At 42.6% G+C, this 17,452-nt stretch overlaps 1 protein-coding gene across 6 annotated transcripts in view; it reads right to left on the bottom strand.

Annotated features, from left to right (window-relative positions):
* The window catches only part of LOC101160146 (teneurin-3), a 175,029-nt gene that overhangs the window by 82,141 nt on the left and 75,436 nt on the right, over positions 1-17,452 (bottom strand). For all 6 annotated transcript variants that reach the window (XM_023959511.1, XM_023959512.1, XM_023959510.1 and 3 more), the window contains exon 5: positions 5,374-5,612. In XM_023959511.1, the coding sequence (XP_023815279.1) occupies positions 5,374-5,612 (239 nt within the window). The remainder of the gene's footprint in view (positions 1-5,373; positions 5,613-17,452) is intronic.

Below are 17,452 nucleotides of genomic sequence, written 5' to 3'. Positions count from 1 at the left end.
CCCCCCCCCCCCCGTCCTGAGCGGGCTCCTGGTTGTAGACTGTAAAGCATTTAACAAGTGCAGAGGCTCCCAGCTCCACATGTCTGCCTTGTTGTTTCACAAACCTTCCTCCAGAGAAGACGCTGTGTAGCGGCGGTGCCCTATGGATCTCAGGCGCCGCAGAGGCACGGACAGCCGACCCCTCCGCTCTCCCCTCAGTGCAACGGGGCAGCAATCCCCACTTACCTCATCAACACATGCTTTGGGCTGAATCGCTCTAAATTTAAGTGTTTGCATAAGTTATTTCTGCAGCAGAGGCCAGTTCTATGAATATTTATGGGACATGAGAGCTACACTAGCTGAGAAAGAGGTTTTTTGACTCCTCCAGTGATGTCAAGAACTGCCAGGTGAACAATACGGGGGAGGATATGTTTGTTAATTCACCATATGCTTGTTTGACCAAACCAGAACTCTTCAGTACGAGGCCAGATCAGTCCCATAATTCAGAAATGCTCATGCTCTGGTTCACAAATATATTTGTATGCAAATGAGCTATATGACTTCCGAAATGCACACAAAGTGTTTCAAAAATGCACACAACATGCTTCACGAATATCATTTTGAGTTACATTTGTAATATAAACTCCCAAATCATTTAGACCAGGCATAGTGACCGAAACCTTTAGTAAATTAACCACAACATGACAAAGACCCTGGAGAAACAAAAGGGTGACACTGCAGAGCAGATGACTGAAAACCAGACACTTATATAGGCTGAGGGAAATTAACTGCAATGAAAACAGCTGTGGATCCTGATTAACCTGAAGCTGGTGTGACCGACAAAGGGTAACCCAGAACATGACCAAAACATACAGTGGGGCCACCAAATTGATGAGAGAAGCCTAAAAGTTTCCTCATAGGTAAACCTCAACTATGAGAGACGAAATGAGGGAAGAAAATGTAGAAAATCACATTATGTCATATTTAAAAAATTATTTATAAATTATGGTGGAAATAAGTATTTGGTCAATAACAAGAGTTCATCTCAATACTTTGTTATATACCCTTTGTTGGCAATGACAGCAGTCAAAAATTTTCTGTAAGTCTTCACAAGATCTTCACAAACTGTTGCTGGTATTTTGGCCCATTCCTCCATGCAGATCTCCTCTAGAGCAGAGATGCTTTGAGGCTGTCGCTGGGCAACACAGACTTTTAACTCCCTCCAAAGATTTTCTATGGGGTTGAGATCTGGAGACCTTGAAATGCTTCTTATGAAGCCACTCCTTCATTACCCGGTCAGTGTGTTTGGGATGGCTGTCATGCTGAAAGATCCAGCCATGTTTCATCTTCAATGCTGATGGAAGAAGCTTCAATTCAAAATCTGACCATACACGGCCCCATCCATTCTTTCCATTACAGGGATCAGTCGTCCTGGTCCCTTTGCTGAAAAACAGCACCAAAGCAAAGTGCTCTTGTATGTCTTCCATTTCCTGATAATTGTTGATTTCTTACCCAGCTGCTTACCTGTTGCAGATTCAGTCTTCCAGCCTGGTGCAGGTCAACCCTTTGGTTTCTGGTGTCCTTAGACAGCTCTTTGGTCTCCATAGTGGAGTTTGGAGTGTGACTGTTTGAGGTTGTGGACAGGTGTCTTTACATAGATAACCAGTTCAAATAGGTGTCATTAATGCAGGTAACAAAGGGAGGACAGAGGATCCTCTACAGAAGAAGTTACAGGTCTGTGAGAGTCAGAACTCTTGCTTGTTCGTAGGTGACCTTCTTCCACTTTCGGCTTCTCCCATCAGGGGTCGCCACAGTGAACAAGTCGCATGGTAAATTTGGCAATGTTTTACGCCGGATGCCCTTCCTGACGCAACCTTCTCAAACTGGGCTTGGAACCAGCAGAGGTAGAGAAGGGAACAGGGAGCAGCCCGGAGTCGAACTCGGGTTTCACAGATGGAAGGCGCCGCAAACCAGCATGAGCTAAACTGGCTCCTTGTTTGTAGGTGACCAAACATCTATTTTCCACCATAATTTGCAAATACATTCTTTAAAAAACTGAAAATGGGATTTTCTGGATATTTTTTTTTTCATTTTGTCTTTCATAGCTGAGGTCTACCTATATTGTAAATTACAAGGCTCTCTCATCTTTTTAAGTGGGAGACCTTGGACAATTGGTGGCTGACTTAATACCTTTTTGCCCCACTGTAACCAAACTCCATCGCAGAACCCTTAAAATCTCCGGCTAATGAATCCACATGGATTCATTCAATTGGCTAAAAGCGAACAAGTCTATTTAGATAATGAATTTGATTGACAGAATCATTTGTGAAACACTTTGTGTGCACTTGTGAATTTTTATCACACATTTGCACAAGCAAATATTTGTGAATTAGAGCATGTGCATTAGTGAAACAGACGGTGTGCATATCAGAATTATAGGCTGCTCTGGCCTCATATTTCTGCACCCCAAAACGTGACACTTCCAAGAAAGTCCTACTCTCACTGCAAACCCCCACAGGACAGACAGACGGCACCTCTCTTTTTCTATAGATCTTAAACACAGGTATTCATGTCAGCAGCATGGGACTTGAGGAGGCAAAAGTGAATCTAACATCAGTGCTTTAATGCAGCCGACATTATGCTGATAGCCAGGAGAGGAAATTGTCCATTTAGCAGAAAGAAAAGTGGTCCATCTGGAGCCGCAGATTGCCAACAATGACTGGGAGCTCCACAGCATCGGAAATATTGAGGGAGACATTATTTTATTTTAGAAACTCACTGCACACAATGTCTGCAGGGAATCCTACAAATAAGTGGCGCAGCTCAGAGCTAAGATGTTCCTGCTGTCGAGGATACGGCTTCCATCCACCTCAGACGGATAAACAACATCCTCAGCACAGCATCGATCCGCTCAGGCTCGCCTCTGGTCCCGTGGAAAATGAAGCTTTGGGGGTTTTGATGAGCGTTAGAGGCAGACAGTCACTCAGCTCACAGAGTGAACATCCTTTCTCCTGCAGTTGCACTGCTCACTGCTCCTTTAGTCTAACAAACACAACCCATTCATTTGGATTTATAAACACGAGCAGTTTTCTCCGGCTTAATCCAAATGACCGTGTCTCAAAAAAAAGGATCATCTGTCTAACAAAGACAAGTTCAAGGTTTGATTTTCCTTTAGCTTTTTCAGAAAACCCCCAAACAGCAAAAGCATCAAAGCTGGACGAGCTGATGGCCGTCCTTCTTCCGTTCCAAAAATGACTGAACTCCTTCCAATCAGGCGGGTTTGAGCTGGAACTGCAAATCTCACCTCAGCGGGACCTCATTTCAACGGCTGTGTTCAGATTTCAGTCGCCGTCGCTGCCCTGTTACCGAGCCTTTCAAGGAAAGTCAAAAAATTACAATTCTGTAGAAAATCTGTTGCTTTGCCTGAAACAATCAACTCAGTTTTAGCTCTCATGCTAACAGGAAGGATGGAGGTGGACAAGTATGGGAGCAAAGTTGCACATGTGTGTTAGTATGTACGTATGTGTGAAACATACACCCCTAACACACTTGAACCGATCCTGCAGGAGGGACCCGGCAGCATCGGTTTCAGCCGCACATGCAACCATCTCCAGGAACAAAGATGCAAAACTCAGTAAGTCAGCAGGTGATGTGATGAAAATGTTAGACTGAGTCCCATCCACTGGAATCGTCTGCAGCAGCAGCCGATCAAACGTCATGTTTCCAGAGTCAACCAGCAAACGTGAGCAGAAGCCAAAAAAAACCTGTTGCAGTTACAAACCAGAACATTATCATACAAATGAATGGGAGGGTGAGCCTTAACAAACAACAGAACAGCTATGTCTATAAATTGAGTGGTAACACTGGTACTGCTGCATTTATGAAAGCTCTTCTCTCTGTTCAGCAATAAAACACAGGTTATAGGATCTCCCAAGCATCTTCTTCTTCATACGACGGTCTCACTTTAGTGCCTCAGAGCTGAATAAAACTCCTCCGTGCTCCTGCAGGAGGCTCGCCGTGCAGATTTAAGGCCTGAGTGACACAGAAACCTGCCTTATTGCCATGGACGCCATTCTAAAGGTTAGCAAGAGTCAGCTTTTTCACTCAAAGACCAACAAATGAAAAAAGACATTCAGAGGTGTTCTCTGTGAGGGGAAGAGAAGCAGGCAAGGTGTAAAAGCTGTTTCTCCTCCACCTGATGGCAATAAAAAGGGTTCCTCTTTGGCAAAGTAAGCAGATTCGTTTCTCCTGCCGGAGTCCTGCTGGAGCGAGGTCTTCTCCATAAGAAATCCCCTATTTCCTGAAAGTTGAACTTCCTCTGCGGTTGAACGGGAACGTCTCACACACACAGGCTAGCTGCCCAGCAGACTTCTTCCTGGAAACTGTGCTAGCGTCACATGTGCATCTCTGACCCACACGCAGTGGAAAAGACTGAATCCCATCAGGAGGTGTGCAGCCAGAGGAGGAACATCAGCTCCTTCACTCCAGGCAGCCGTCACTCATTTCTGCAATTTGACTGAAAGATAATCGTTTAATTCCGATCATTTTCTCTCTGGAACTGAACGACTCCTGCTGTCAAGCATCTCATCGGATTTGGGCTCCAGTGAATTGGATGTGACTACATCTCAGGTATAAAAAAAAACCTTTCAGGTTCCCAGATCTAATAGAGATGCAGACAAAAAAGTCCCAGCAGGTTCAGCTTTTTTGTGTTTTTTAGGCCAGAATAGCAACCAAATTTCTGACTGACACCAGAAAACGAGTCTTTGCCTTTTTATTTTTTTTTTTAACTACAAAGGGAAACAAAAAATGCCTTCTACATGAACTCTAGGAAACAAAGAACAAGTAAAAATATATCTACATAAAACTATCTTAGTTTGTGCTCAATATCCCTCTCAGATTGAAGAGCAGGTGTTGTGCACTAAAATGCCCCCTGATACAGATCGCCCCCCAAAACCTTCACTGTGATCTCAAAGACCCCCGGAGCTGCTTCTCAGCATTACACTTCAGTAAGTGAAGCACACAGGGTATTTACTGAGGGAGGAAGTTCTGTTATGAGGACCTTAAGCCTGCACACACACACACACACACACACACACACAAACGCACACACACACAGATCCAAATGTCTTCTGCAGCTGAAATGTGGGACAAAAACAAATCACTGATTTAACATCGTTTCTGTCCCTTTTTCAGGAGTTGTTTCATGTTTGATTGTTGGCATATTTGGCTGAACAGCAACGATCCAGGAATGGAAGTAGGAACGGTCAGAGCATGCTCAGTAAACTTTTGTAAATGCTGCGTTTGGATGGAGGGGTTTGTGAGCCAACAAACCAGCAGGAACAAACATACAGCTGAAAGTCTGTTGCTGCTCTGATGGTCCCATCTGAGCCTCACCTATGCAGTAGGACAGAATGATGGACAGCACCACAGCCACGCCCACCGCGACCAGGGCCGTGCACTTCCAAGAACAATGTTTGGGCGACTTCTTGAACTTGAACGCCCCTCTGGACAGGCTGTTTCTGGGAAGGGGGCGAGCGGGTGTGGAGTACACCGTTCCTGTTGCCATGGTGTAACCAGGAGCTGCGGCGCCGAAGAAAGGTGTTGTCCCAGTGCCCGTTTTAAAGAGAAAATGCCTAAAAGACAAAAAAAAGAGAGTTATAAAGGCTTTCTAAAGACTTCCCATTGGAACTGCTTGAGACCCCAAGCTGCTCTGTAAACCCTCACATGAGTCTAAATGAAATTAAACTGAAGCAGCAGTGAACCAGCAGATTGCCCCCCATCCCCACCCCACACAAACCCGCCCCATACTGCAGGAACGGTGTCTCATTTTTAGCATGGAAAAGGTGAACAAAAAAGCTCCTTATAAAAACAATCATCTCACTCCTGCCCTTTACTAAAAGCCCCTCATATCTGGGGTAATTAACAGGGTTTAATCAAATGCACTGCGGAGTGATCTTCTTATTACATTTTAAGCCTCATGTGAAAAGCTCTTAAGTAAATGAATTAGGACTTGTTGCAACTCTTGCCACTACTTAGAGATTAATACCCAGATGCCTTCCAGCTTCTGGGGGCAGCAGGAGAAATTGGACACATGAAGCAGAAATCTGAAGTTATTCTGGGGCACAGCTGTGAGCAGTCACCACTTCACCTCCTTCAGTAAATAAAAGAAAGGTCTGTTGGCTTTTTCCAGGAAAACAAGAACTGCAGAAAAGATGCATCCGCACAAATCCCTATTTATGCGATATTTTACTCATAATTGCAGAATGTTTAACTTTTAAAAAAAACGATATTTGTATATTTTAACTCAGTCATCCTGTGTGTTCATCCACAACTGAAGTGCAGTGTTTTGATGTTGTTTAGGCTGCAAATGCAGGTTTAAGCAGCTTTCTAAAGGACTCCAAACCTCACAACTTCTAACTATAAACCTCATGTCTTCGGGTTTTTTCCTGCTGTCCTCTGCCTGCTCCATTTCTGTTTCTTCTTGTAGTTTCATAATTTTATTATATTGCTTATTTCATTCCTGCCAAAGCCTTTTGGATCTTCTTGTTTGAAAAGCTTCTTTGTATGAAAAGATGCTAAAGAAACAAAGCAGCAGATGACATGACTGAATACCTTTTTTAATTACATTTCTGCACAGAAAAGTAGCAAATCCTTTAGAAATGAACATAAATATGAATTTATACGATTTAATATTTGAGAAAACCTGAAAATGATGTTAGTGATTTAATAATTAAAAGTTAATTAACATTTTTTCCTTTTTTTTCTGCTCGGTGATGTCAAGGTCTCTTTAAACTAAAGTGTCAAAAAAAGCAACTTTAGATCTTTTTCTTCTTTCAATGAAATGACTAAATGTTTATTCAGACTAACCATGAATGACTGTATGATGACTGTTTTACATGTGTTTACCAGCATCAGCATCTTCTTCCTTTGCGTTTGAACCTCTCATGTTCTCTTTGACTTTAAAATCTCAGTAAGTGAAGGATAACAAATGAAAAAAGAATCTTCTCTATTAGATTTTTTAATGGGTAAATGGAAAAAGTGAAAAACAGATTAACTAATTAGTGAAAATGTTTTTGTTGATCTTTAATGCAGGAATAAAACTCCGAACCCTCTGCTGTGTGTTCATTTAGGAAGAAATCCTGCATGCTCTCTGCTGCTTTCTGCTCTTTAAAAATCTCAAACCCGACTTTAAATAAAACATGTTTTATGTTTTGTCAGGATCCCAGGAGGAGGACTGCCAGAGTAACCGCTAATTCCAATGCACCAATAAACCGATAAAGCAGTGTTTCCTCATTAATTATTTGTGCAGCATCTGTGAAGTCTGCATGTAAGTTTTTGCACAGGCGCTGATTGGATAGTGAGCCGCGTGAGAACGGCAAATTGAGCAGAAAATCTCAAGTTAAAGACCGAAAATTCATGTAGGAACAGTTACTAATGAGTGAAACTGTGATTTCATGATGCGGGCCGGGAGGGGTGTTATTGTTTACATTGTTTACAAGCAGACATTGTTTTTTCAGTGGGAATGTGTCTTCTGTTCTAATTGACCGAATCACTAGGCATTTGTGGGGAGAAGCGTTTTCCACAGAACCTGCTCCCACTCCTCCTTAGCGGCTGCAGATGTTCCAGGTGCTCCACTTCTCCTCTGAGGATAACTCCTCTGATCAATTCTTGACAGAGAAAACAAATGTCAGATTTGGATTGTCTGGCTCCTGGACTGACACGTGCCGGCATGATCGGGCTGGGATTCCATTTAAAGGTTATTACGCTTCACTGCCGGAATGACAATTCAGCCCAGTCTGAAACAATCTGTGGTGCTGCGGCGGCGGCAGCACAGCCAGGAATGTGAGTCTGGGTACGAATTGAGGTCAGAACTCGAACAGCGTCAGAGGCGGCGCACAAACAAATACACGGTTGTCTGGGGAGTGAGGTGTTAGCAAATGAAGTCTGATAAGATGGAAGGAGGATGTGGGAACATGTCTGTGTGCGCTGGGAAAGTTATGGAGTGTGAGGAAGAGGAAGTTCTCTGGATGTTGTTGCATCTAAACAAATCCAGATTTAAGGAGCCCAGAGGTTCTATCTGTTCTCCTGGACTTCAGTTTAACAAACAGACACGCTTGGTAACCGATGCTGCACTACTTCCTGTTTGAAAAAACACAGACAGCTTCCCACAAACACTCCACCAACAGCTTTGCTGGATGTTAGTGACAATGACAAGCATTGGAAGAAGTCAAGTGTGCTTGTTGGAAAGAGCTTACAGGAAAAAACCTCCTCTGTCTAAAAAACCCCTGAGGGCTTTCATGCTGGTCTGTTTGACCCACTCCAGGGTTCGATTCCTGCTGTGGAAAACACTGGAGCAGACAGAACACGCCACCAGGCCGTGGATCACCACGATCCAAACGCTTCATTACATCACGACCAAAAGAAGCTGAAACCGACGTGACTCTGTCTGTTCTACGAAATAGATCACAAAGTCGACTGAAACATGGACCAAGATCTCATTTTCGCAGTCAATTTTCAGATTTCTGATGAATCCACTCATTTTTGTCAGCATGTAATCCAGCTTGCTGCCCTGAACCGTTTGACGGGTTGCTTATACGGTTTAGGTTATTTAAATATGGTTTTATTTCTTTTATTTGTTTACTTTGTTTATTTGTGAGATGAATTACATTTGGTGATCTATCTGCCTGTGTCTGTCATCATTAGCATTAATGTAATTAAAGCTAAACCAGAATAATCAGTGTGGTTCCTGTAAAAATCCCAAACACAGGTAACCTTTTTTTCCTCTCAGCACTTCAGTCGTAGGTTTTCTTTTGTGTCACTTAAACGTTTTTTACACTTTAAATTTAGAGTTGCTCCAGTTCTACATGTTAGTGGCTTCTCTGCTGCACCACAAAACAGACCTCTTGAGAGGAAAGTGTTGGACTCTTCAACCACCAGTCCAAACGTATGCTGCCACGGAAACGCACTGACCGCCAATAATTGATTATAGCCAGTGTGATGCAACAAGACACATTACTATGCTAATCCAGCTGGGGTGAACGGTGAAGGAGGGAGATGAGACGATCTCGGGAGGGTGAGACTGGCAGGGGGTTGTGGTTGAGAACAAATGAATGGCTGTCGGTGAAATGGCAGTTTCAATGTTGGTGCTTGTCTGTCCCATTGAAGGGGCTGTAACACAAAGCCGCAGCCTTCCCAGTCTTCCTTGCCCCCTCAACATGGCTTATCATCATGATGACATTTGAAAACGTGCTCACAGAGGACGAACAGACCAAACACTGAGTGGGTGGATGTGTCCACTGCTAAGCTTCCAGCTGCCCGGCAGAGAGAGAACACAGGAAACAAAGAGCCTGCAGAGCTGCAGAATATGTAATCTGCCTGTTAGTCGCCATCCTGGGTTAGCTTTAGCATTTCAAGGTGAGAGCTGGAAAATTCAGACTGCTTTACATATGACACAAAAAAACAACAACACACAGATGAGCTGCAACACTGCAGAGTAGCACCAGCAGGGGGCACCCTGCAGGCACTCTGCTGCAGCACACACATGGATTTCATTCAAAGTGCTTAAGAAATCAATGGTGTTGTTCCAGCACAGACTAAAGACACTTCCAGTGCTGGTCACAGTAAAAAGAGATGCTCTGGATGAACCTCGTTTTACCTTTTTCGTTTGCCTGTCAACACAGATAGTATTGCATTTCCCTGGGAATCGTTTTTTTAATGCTTGTTCCCTGCATTATCAAACAGGCATGACTTAAGTCTCCTTGAGTCATCAACATCATGAATGTGGATGATTGGCATAAATGTGATCACAAAGAAAAAAGAAGTGACTGGAGTGTTCTTCCTAGCTGCACATTACATGCAGAAGGAATCCCCATCATCAGAAATGTGTTTGTCTCAGAGACTGTTCACAGATGTCTCTGACCAGAAGTTAACCCCTTGTGCTATCTTGTGGGGTCAAAATGACCCCACCCTTACATTAATGTGTTCTCCCTACCATGACAAAGGTGGATAAAGGTGGAAAGATTTCATGTAATCCATGGACACCAGTGAAGATCACAAATCATTAAAGAAAAAAGGTTCAGTGCACTGTCTAGTGGGTCTAGATGACCCAACTCCCAATGTGCTTTGAGTGACAGTCTAAAGTCTGGTCACAAGGAAAGGATTGTGTCAGGAAGGGCATCCGACTTTAAACCAAACGCTAAATAAGTCATAAGAACACAAACAGAATGTAGGTTAGATGGAAGCAGAGGATCTGCTGCATCCTCTAAAGGTGGCAGCCCTAAGGCAGAGAAGCTCAGCACAAAGCTCAACCATATCAGTCACATGTTTAATGTCAGTGCACCCATTATTGTCTCTTTAAATAATACTAACACCTCTTCAGGCTGTGCAGAATATAATTTTAGACCGAATGGAGCAACAGGATGAACAGAGAGGCTGTCACAATGGGGCAGCAAAGGTTTCCATTTAAGGTTCATCATGTTCAATGACTTTCAACATTCTGTAAATGTGTTTATATTCAATAAAGTTAAGAAAAAAACCTTACGAAAATTCTTGTCTTTTTTTCCCAACTGATACTTAAAAACACATCCTACTCTAGAAGGATATGTGGTTTCAAATCCTCCAACAGGAACACGTCCAAAGGGTTGAATGCTGCATCTAAGGGGAACTGAGCTGATTTTCTTGTCCCACTGCTGAGAATTTAGGATTCTGCTCCCAAAATATGCTTAAAACCCCTTTAAATCAGTGCAATGAAAAACCCACCTACTGCCTTGGTCCATGTGAAAGGGTACCATGGGGTACAATGCTGACGTCAAATCTAAAGCACCAAAATTGAGGTGTTCCAGTGGTGTCAGAAACTGGGGGTGAATGACCCTAAATGGGAGATCAGCCTTTGTGGCAGGAATGTTAAGCTGCAATAACAACACTCAAAGCATCAAAAAAGCCTTAAACACCAGAGAACCATAATGGTGCAATGAAGATGAACCGTCAAATATGAACTGAAAACCAGACACTTAAACACATCGAGTTCGATAACAATCAAGACAGCTGCAGATAATTGACAACCTGAACCTGGTGTGACTGACAATGGAAAACCTGGAAACAGAACATGACAAGAACCAAGAAAACAGAACTGAAATCAAACAGAGCAAACAAAAGGTCACAACCCTCACAAGTGGACCAAACTGAAACAAATGCAGCTTAAAGCTTCAATGAGAGCTGTCTTTGGGTTTCTCTGACAGCAGACTGGCACGTATCTCAACAATCATTTAAAGCAGAAACTAGAGAAAACCTGCCACTTTCCTGACAAAGCCGTTAATTAAATTTACAGAGGGGAAAGGATTGTTTCAAGGATGAAAAGACAAACAAAGGCGGCTTGCCTGGAGTGGGATGTTGGCCCCCAGGGACTGACCCCAGTCTAACACCAGGAGCAGTGTTTGGGAGCAAACAGGACTCCACAGCCGTGCCCCTATGCACTGCTTACACACACTCACACACACACACACACACACACACACTCACACACACACACACACACACACACCCACACACACACACACACACACACACACTCACGCACACACACACACATCCCTCCTAAAGGACTATGAATCACTGCATTAGAATAAACGTCTTAGGCCACAGTGGTTTAGTTCTCAGAGTCCCACCTGATGACACAGTCATGCAGGAACAGGGAGGTGGTGATGAGTGTTTGATTTCACGCATGCATGACTCAACTTTGAACTGATCTCTCCTGAATGTGCAGGACCATCTGAGAACTTGGCTGTACAGTTCCTGTGAGCTCAGCTTGGTTAATATCATAAAACAGACGCTGGAACATTTCACGTTGCCATGGCTTTCCGATATTTTTACTATTACCCATTCTTAATGAAAATTTACAGGCAACTGTAAAGATTTTGTTTTCTTTTTAACAAGTGCATGTTTTCTAAAAGAGAAATTGATCAATCATTTTTTATTGCTTTTTATGGTAAATGGCATATACTTTATAGTTGTTCTAACTTGATTTTCGAAATAAAATCACAGCTGTTCCTCTATAAAAGTTAATGATATGATATATTTATTATTTAATTAGCCGTGTCTGTTTCCATTTACAGTGGGTAGAGTGGGAGGTGGGGGTCACACACCTTCTGAGCTCCTGCATGAATAAAACAGTCCATTAAAGTACATGCTATAATTTAACCTGTTTGGCCTGAGACACAGAAGAATTGTGTCTCAGACTTATCAGTTTCATTTTGTATGAGGTTCTGCGGTTTGGTTCCATTATCTGTGCATTGCTGAGACAAAACATGAAAGGATGGGAGTGCGACTTGGAATGCCATCTTTGTAATATTCATCACAAGAAAGTCAGATTTTTTTCGTTTATCTTCCTCACACTCAGAGATGCTACAGCTCTTTCTCACCTCATGCAGAAGAACTACATGGAGTGTAAATGTGCAGCATGTCACTGCACTAATATGCTTTAAATAATGAATTTTTGCCATGACCTGCATGCCATTCTGGTCCTGCCTTGACAAGATCCCACACACAAGGGATTTGCACAAAGTAACACAAAGTTAAGAAATAAAACTTAAAATACATAATTTATAGGTCACACTATATAACTTCACTTATGTTAACTTAAGTCTGCATAGGTTTCGGATGTCATCTGGGCTCGGATGGTGGCAAAGAGAGGCAAGGTAGTCCACACAGGAGGTAGTCCACTCCCAGAAGGAACAATAGCAGACATGGATGACAGTTACAAGTACCTTGGAGTTCCACAGGCAAATGGCAACCTGGAGCAGGCAACAAGGAAAGCTGCAACAGCTAAATACCTCCAATGAGTATAGAATAAGATAAGATAATAAGATGGCCAAAGGAAGAGATACAGACCATGGATGTTAAAACACGAAAGCTCCTCACCATGCATGGTGGGTTCCATCCCAAATCCAGCGCCCTGAGACTGTATGCTAGCCGCAAAGAAGGAGGCCGAGGACTAGTGAGCGTAGAAGCCACTATCCAGGATGAAACATCCAAGATGCATGAATACATCAAGCTCAAGGCCCCAACTGACAGTGTGCTCAGTGAATGTCTCAGGCAATGGAGAGCAGAGGATACAGTGCTGGAGGACAGATGCTCATGGGAGGACAAACCCCTGCATGGGATATACCACCGGACCATAACTGAAGTGGCTGATATCAAGAAGTCCTACCAATGGCTAGAAATGGCTGGCCTACAGGACAGCACTGAAGCACTCATCCAGGCAGCTCAGGAACAAGCCCTGAGCACCAGAGCCATAGAGGCTCAGATCTACCACACCAGACAAGACTCAGGAAGAAGGAACATGAGAAGCTGGAGAAACACCTGGGACTCTAAAATATTTTACATCTGTTGTCGGTATGAGGATGAGGGCAGGTCACGTCCTTAGAATGGCACCGTCTCAACCATCTACACTTCTCTGAGTTCAGCCTATAACATTTCAGAAGCATCAACATGGTGTTCCAGCTTCCATCCCCACCCCCCAATTTGCCTGCACCCATACCCCCTAACTCTATAAACACAAGTTGCTTATCAGCCAGTAGCAAGTCATAGCAATTCTAATAACTGGTTAATCCCATTCCTTATCCTGATAAATGCCAGTCTCCAAGAGAGATGAGAGAAAAAAGAATGAGAGATAGAGAATGAAAGTCAAAGAGATGAAGAAGAAAGCAAAAAGAAATAAAGAAAGAGAACAGAGAAAAGGTAAAAGGTATATTTAGCTCACCAGCTAAGACATCCATTAACACAAAGCAACTCAGCTAAAAAAATTCCACTGAACCTAAAGATGTCCTTCCTTTAACCCACACCTCACGAATACCACCAATACCAAAATAAAAGTATTGGGCATAGCAATTATTTTAGCCCCTTCAGGGTCTTCATAAAAGGCGTGATTAAAAACACAGTTAGCAATGGTTTAACTATTTAAACAAACACACATACACACAGGAAAAGCCTCACTGGCAGAAAAAATAACAGCTTTTACAGTAAAAAGAAAAATATGGACCTCTGCAGTCATCACAGAAATGTGTTCTTGGCACCAAAGATGCTGGCAAAATAACTGAAAATGGAAAGAAAAAAAAGCTAAAAAGAAAACAAAAGCAAAACATCTTGAGGATTACCAATTTTTCCACACCAGCATTCACTTTGGCAGGTAACCAGCAGTCACTGCGAGCTGTTCCACAGGGCCGGCTGGCTGCTGTCTCACACATGACTAATCAGTCCTGGTGAAATCGTGGCACACTGGCTGGTAAGAACACACACACACACACACCCACACACACACACCCACACACACACACACACACAGACATAGACAGACCCTTCCTGAATTTCACAAGCTTTCTTCCTCACCCTCAAGAACAGACCTTCCACATCATTTCATTTCACCAAAGGATATCCGTCCGCACATGGATCCAATGGGAATGAGAGAACATTTGTAAAGGCAACATGCAGCTAGGAGCGGCCTCAAAAGATTGAATAACACAGCGACTGCATTTGAATCTCATTGAATTTAAGAGCAGGAAATGCTGCAGCGGATTCTAAAGGACATTCAGATAAGCTATCAAAGACGGACACCTTCCTTCAGCCACTGCAGCACAAACTAGGAACCCTAAGGCTTGCACTTTCACTGCTTCAGCCTGTTTTAAACAAAGGATTAAGTGCAGCTCAAGAATAATTACCCCATATGAGTAATGGTCTCTTGAGAAGGGGCGAGAGACAGATATCTTCATTATACAATGAAGTTCAATGGAATATTTCTAATTGAAAATATCAGAAAAAATGGTCCAGTGAAGCCAAGTGGCGAGTTAGAGAAACCTGCAGGGTTTAATAAAAGCTCTCCACACTCTTCTGATTTGAAAGTCTCTTCAAAGCTTGAAAACAGCAACGGTTGGCAGGAAGATACAGGGATCCACTGCCAGCTAAATGAGTCCCTTAGAAGGAGTATTCTTACCACAAAGGAAGAGCAAAGCTCCTGCAGAATATTCTCACAAACTTTCTCCGAAGTGTTCTTTTTTTGATTTTTCTTTTCCACAAAAAGTAGAAGTCTTCTCTCCAACACAGGAGCCGCTAAGCAGAGATTCTAGGTATTCTGTGCTCTCTGTGAGGGCAAACGTTATCTTATTATTTATGTTTTTTTCATCTATCCATCCATCATCTTCCACTTATCTGCCTTGAATCAAGGATTTACAGTTTCAGCCAAGGTGAATTGAGCCTGTCTCACAGCTCTCCTGTGAGGATACAGAGGCATTTCCAGGCCAGCTGAGGGGATATAATCTTTCCAATGTGCCATGGATCTACTGCTTCTCTTCGTGTGGAGAAGTAACAGCTCTACTCCAAGTTCCTCCTAGATAGCTGAGCTCTAAACTCAGAGCTCGTTCCTGAAGGATGGTATCTACTGCATCTCAACAGTTAATTCACAACTCACGGTCAAAGATAAGGGCAGGAACAAAAACGGTGACTCTGTGCTCTCCGGAAGGTCTACATTCAACCTGGTTCAAGACAGCATCACAACAAGACAGGCCGTCCCTTAAATCAAGATGTTTAGCAGACATACATTAGCAGAAGCAGGTTTTCCTACTCATCTTTGATTTAGATCATCCTGTTGCCGCATCAATATGTGCTCTAAGCATCGTCAACAGGGACAAAATACAAGAATGTTGTTTTTCTTATTAAATATGAGGGATTTTTCTCCACAAATTGCTGAACATTTAAATGCCTCTCTGGTCTTTTGAAGTTCTCCTGCTCCACTACCTGTCAAACAAAGCCATTCTTTGGGTGTTGGTGTTTTGCACATTCAATGCCTCCTTTACAATATAGACACAACAGCTTTCTAATGGTCAAAGAGTTCTTCGAGATGTATCATAATACAAGTTGTAAGAACTAAATATTTGGGCTGTGAGAAAAAAAAAGATGAAATTCACTGGTGTTTCACCGCAACGAGCCATCTCCTCTCTTACAGAGTGTCAGCCTCCTTTCCTTGTTTGGAGCAGAATCCCTGAATTCTTCTCCACCTACAAAAGGGATCATTCTAACCTGGAGTAAGCACTCCACATTTGTCCAGCTGAAGTTCCTGCGCATAGATCTACAGATTACAAAAATAAGATTCAGGTCAAGTCAGTAGTCATCACCTGTGACTGTGTCGCCTATTGACCCAGACTGAGAGACCACAGAACAGCTCAGGAACCCCTTTAACCCTTGTGCTATCCTATGGGGTCCAGATGACCCGATCCTTACATTGATGTGTTCTCCCTACCATGACAAAGGTGGATACCAGTGAAGATCACAAACCCTTGAAGAAAAAAGGTTCAGCGCACTGTCTTATGGGGTCTAGATGACCCCACTCCCAATGTCAAAGTGCCTAGGATAGCACAAGGGTTACAGGTGTTTTGAAGTATTAGCTGGTTGGGTGTAATACAATGTTTTTCAAAATATTTTACTTTTCTGAGATCATAACATTTGAGTTTTAAGCCACAACGATCAAAAATAAATAGAAATAGAAGCTTGAAATATGTTAGGCCATGTGTTAGGGTTTACTGGTTTAGTGCTTTACTTGACTTTCTGTGTAGGCTGGATTTGACTCCGCCCATTCACCTGTGGATCCTGTCGAGCTGTCACTTTGCTCATCATTATCTCTACATCTAACCCTAAACATTCGCTTGACATTCTTTCAACAACAGATGCTCTTTAGTTCTTTACACGATTAACGAAATTCCAGTGGAATCAAAAGAGGAGAGAACCAGAGGACCGGAACACTTTGTGTAATGATTCTACACATAATGCTGGAATGACTGACAAAAACGATCAGTTTTACCAAAAATTCTCATATTTAGTGATTTCCCTACACTTGGTTATTTTGATGTGTTTTAAGAAATATAAATTGAAAAGACCTCACTAAACTTGTAAAACATCTTACATAGAAGAAACCTTTTGTTGAATAGGCAGATTGTTATGATTGTCTAAAATCAAGCCATTTTACCTCAGTGAAGTGTTGTCTGTTAGGTCATTTAGATTTTGCCTTCCATCTGTAGGAAGTAAAACTTGGAAAAGGCTGTGAACTTGATCATTGAGCAATTCTTTGACAAGATTGAAGCTAAAGTCCGTCTTTTCTGTAATCTTTAGACAAAATTCACTCAAATCTGAACATGACCTTCTATTCCACACAGAATATTGAGCTTTAACTTTTTGATGTCCCGTGCTGTTCAATGTGCTACACTGTGAGCAATTTAAAGTCCACTCTTGGATTTTTCAGTCTTCTTGGCAAGGTAAGCACTAAGAAAGAGCCCGTCTAACCTAAAGCTGGTCATTAAAATTTAAAGAACTGGAGCAACATGGAGAAAAACATGGAAAAAATTGTGATACCCCCGCCCCCTCCCCCCCCCCCACACACACACCCACTTACACACACAGAAGGGAGTATAAACTTAGGATTTGTCGGTTTTAC

Source organism: Oryzias latipes, chromosome 10, assembly GCF_002234675.1.
Source record: "Oryzias latipes chromosome 10, ASM223467v1".
Lineage (NCBI taxonomy): Eukaryota > Metazoa > Chordata > Actinopteri > Beloniformes > Adrianichthyidae > Oryzias > Oryzias latipes.
The sequence above is the reverse complement of the archived record's forward strand: the minus strand, read 5'-3'. Positions and strand labels throughout refer to the sequence as shown.